The sequence below is a fragment of the Pteropus medius genome, unplaced genomic scaffold (assembly GCF_902729225.1).
Source record: "Pteropus medius unplaced genomic scaffold, Ma_sr-lr_union100, whole genome shotgun sequence".
NCBI lineage: Eukaryota > Metazoa > Chordata > Mammalia > Chiroptera > Pteropodidae > Pteropus > Pteropus medius.
Window position 1 is genome coordinate 58,489 of NW_024344321.1, and position 4,262 is coordinate 62,750.

Sequence of the window (4,262 nt, forward strand, 5' to 3'; positions counted from 1 at the left end):
ATCCAGCAATCCCTCTACTGGATTTTTACCCCAAATACTTGAAAACTCATATCCATAATGATTATTGCACACTGATGTTCATAGCAGCATTATTCACAGTGGCCAGGACATGGAAGTAACCAAACTGTCCTAATGATAGATGATTGCCTAAAGAAGCTTTGGTACATATATACAATGGAATATCATAAGAAATGAAATACTGCCATTTGTGACAACTTGGATGCAACTTGAGATAAGCCAGACAGAAAAGTTGAAAATCATGTGATATCACTTATATGTGGGATATAAACTTAAAAGCAACAAATGAGCAGGACAAACAAACAGAGACTCATGGACGTGGACAATAGACTAGTGGTTACCATAGAGGAGGGAGGAGGTGGGAGTCTGTAGGTCAACAGGGAAAAAATATTTAAATCATTTCTTCAATTAAAAATATTAATTAATTAATTAATTTTTAAAAAAGAAAAAGAAATAGATGGTATTACTTAATGAATGTTAATGTTCTTAGTGTGATGACAATATTGTGGCTATTTAGGTGAAAAGTTATCATTAGAAGATGCGCATATATTTCAGATGGTATATGTGTCTTGCTTTTCTATAGTTTAGCAAAATAAATAAATACATAACCAACCAAGCAAATAAAAAATGAAATATAAAAAATAAATGTACATGAAGCATGATGATAAATCACCATGGGAATTAATCATCATGAAGTGAATAACAGTGATTTTTATTGACAAAAACAAAAGATTAAATACCAAATTATAAATGAGCTGTAGTGCAATATAAATGTCTTTAAATGGAAAATAGAAAAATGTATAAATTATTTACTATCTGAATATCCTTGTTGATTTTCTTCTGGTATCATGAAAGAAATTAGAGAAATTAAATTCTCCTAATGAAAATAGATTAAGAGGGGAATGGAATCTAAAATAGCATCAAAACTAATACCACTTAAAACTGTAAAAAGTGTCAGATTCCAATCTGTTTTTAAAGATAGCTTATGTGTCCTCACATTTTGAAGTGAATAGCACTAATTGTTATATATGAACACTTTCACTGAAAAAAATTAGATGTAAGACAAAACATTTTGCCTCTATTTCACGATTTCTTTACATCAAAAGATGAAATTTACCTGATTTTGTCTACTGACAAAAAAGTTCAAGCAGCCTAGAACTGTACATTTATTAAGAATTAAGGTCAAAGGGCTCATGCAGAATAGGGTACAATTAATTCAAGACTTGTTTTCGAATATTCAATACATTTCCCTGTATCAATCAAACTCCCTGTCCTAAGAAAAGTTTCAAATGCCTCAGTGGTAGAGTAACTTGTCATTATCTTTCATCTTCTCTCCACAGGCTGGGGACAATGAATAAGTCAGGGATATCTACTGTGACACAGTTTGTCTTGTTGGGCTCTCCTGGTCCCTGGAAAGTGCAAATCATTCTTTTCTCAATGATTTTTTTGGTCTACATCTTGACTCTTTCTAGGAATATGGCCATCATTTGTGCAGTTTTGTGGGACAACCAACTTTACACCCTTATGTACATGCTCCTGGCCAACTTCTTTCTAGAGATCTGGTATGTGACCTGCACAGTCCCCAACATGCTGGTTAATTTTCTTTCCAAAACCAAGACCATATCGTTTTCTGCTTGCTTCACTCATTTCTGCTTCTTCTTTCCCCTGGGTACAACTAAATGCTTCTTCCTCTCTGTCATGGCTTATGATCAATACCTAGCCATCTGCTGTCCACTGCACTATCCCTCAGTCTTACTGGACAGCTCTGTGCCATTCTCATATCTCTCTGTTGGCTCGTTAGGTTCCTTGGACATTCAACTTCTATTTTCTTTATTTTCAACTATCTTTCGGTGGTCCCAACATCATTGATCACATTCTTTGTGATGTGGACCCACTAATTGTCCAATGCACCTACACTCATCATCGAGCATGTTTTTCATTCTGTGAGCTCTCTTATCCTCATTCTCACCATGTTGTACATTCCAGGGTCATATATCCTGGTGCTCAGAGCTGTGCTTCAGGATCCTTCTTCAGCTGGGCAGGAAAAGGTCTTCTCTACCTGTGGATTCCACTTAGTTGTGGTGTCTCTGTTCTATGGAACCGTAATGGTGATGTAGATTAGAAACAAGACGAGAGTGTCCACACTCACCATTTCTATTCAACATAATACTAGAAGTCCTAGCCAGAGCAATCAGTCAAGAAAAAGAAATGAGGCATCTAATTAGAAAAAAAGAAGAAGATAAAATCTCTTTGTATGCAGATTAAATGATATTATATACAGAAAATTCTAACAGCACCACAAAAAAACTGTTAGAACTATTAACAAATTCAGTAAAGTTTCAGGTACAAACTCAATATACAAAAAGCAGTTGAATTTATATATACTAACTATGAAATATCTGAAAAAGAAATAAAGATAACAATCCCATTCACGGTAGCATCAAAAACAATAAAATACATACTAATAAATTTAACGAAAATGGAGAAAGTTCTGTATACTGAAGATTAAAACTATAAGATTTTAATAAAAGAAATTGAAGAGGACACTAATAAATGAAAAGATATTCCAACTCATGGGATAGAACTGATATTGTAAAAAATGTCCATACTACCCAAAGACATAGATAGACTCAATGCAATTCCTATCAAAATTCCAACACCATTTTTTAAAGCAATAAAAAAAAAACCCTAAAATTCATGTGAAACCATAAAAGACTGTAAATAGTCAAAGCAATCCAGAGAAAGAAGAACAAAGCTGGAGGCATCTGACTTCCTGATTTCAAGCTATACTAGCAAGCTATAGAAATCAAAACAGTATGGTGCTGGCATAAGAACAGACATATAGACCAATAGAACAGAACTGAAAGCCCAAATATAAACACTCATATATTTGACCTACTAGTATTAGACAAGGAAGCCAATGGAGAAATGGCATAGAGCATCTCTGAATATCAGGTTCACTTACAAGCTGCCCCAGTACCCACCTGTGAAGGTTTTCTTATTGATCTTCACTGTTACTTCACTCCTAGGGAAACCTAGGAGTCGTATTTTAATGAAATCATTTGAGAGGACCCTAGGAAGAATCCCCAATCTTTTAAGAAGATAAATAAAATACCGATGGTAAAAATCTCTTCTCACATTTGCACTGCTTTTAAATTCCTCACTCTTCGAAAGTGAAATCAGAATGGAAACTGATCATTTGACTAGATTAGTCGATTAAGTGCCTTCTACCATTTTGGAATTCCTTCCTCATCAATTAACACCACTCCACAACCTGATCAGATCACACAAACAGTTCCTCCCTAATACCGAACACCTGGTCATTACAGAGAAAGACTCCAGGAAAATTCAGTGGATTTAATTTTAAAGTGACCAACTTTAAATGTACTTCACAAATATAGTTCACAATATACTTTCCTGTTTTGCTGTGTTATAGCATTTTGTTCAAGCTAGATAGAAAATGTTCACAAACATGTCTGTTTCATAATTAGAGTCATGGGCACAACTTCCATTTATCTCACTGATCTCCACAGAGGGTATTCCTTAATGGAATGCAAGCTCTGCAATAGAAAGCCTTCTGAAATCTATCCCGTCCTTTCCCTGGGTTCTCTATTTCCTTGACTCTAGCCACTCCCTATGAGCTAATCTACTAGATGAGCCCCAAAGATTGGAAAGCAGATGCACTCCAGGGGAAACTTGAGGATGCCACTGAGACCACTTGGGGAGAAACATAGAGTATTAGAGTAATCCCTGAGAGGAAACATCATAAACCCTGCTTCATGTGTTAAATATCTCAGCAAACTCCTAGAAAACAAGCCTCTGGAACCTCCAGAAGTGAAGGCAGTCCAGGGAACCACGCATGACGCCCTCACCTGGAATTTTCCTCATTAGAGCCAATGAAGAGGAGATGCCTTTATGTTCAGCACCACTGAACCCACCCTTCTCTCCAAGCTGAGTCAGGAAAACCATCATCGTATGTAAGAGAAAAAAAGACTAATTGTTCGCATTACATCCACTGCTGTGATATACTACCGAGTGCCTTTTACTTTATAAATCTGATTAGTCATTGTTCTGTAGTAGTATAGCATAAATGTTTCATATGTGAATACAGGACACTTAATGTTCACTGGGTGAAAAGTCATGCACCCTGTGGGTAGCCTATCCGTGAAACGAATACGTAGAATAGATCAGCTGCACCACTTTTCCCAAATCTATGATTTTATAATTATTAGGGACCATCTTTC

At 35.8% G+C, this 4,262-nt stretch overlaps 1 protein-coding gene across 1 annotated transcript; it reads left to right on the top strand.

Moving 5' to 3' along the window:
- Positions 1-1,368: 1,368 nt before the first annotated feature.
- Positions 1,369-3,973, top strand: LOC120608090 (olfactory receptor 11H7-like). The gene is given in 5 exon segments (XM_039869886.1): positions 1,369-1,768; positions 1,771-1,851; positions 1,854-1,914; positions 1,916-2,134; positions 3,877-3,973. Coding segments are annotated over 5 exon segments (858 nt in total).
- Positions 3,974-4,262: the final 289 nt, after the last annotated feature.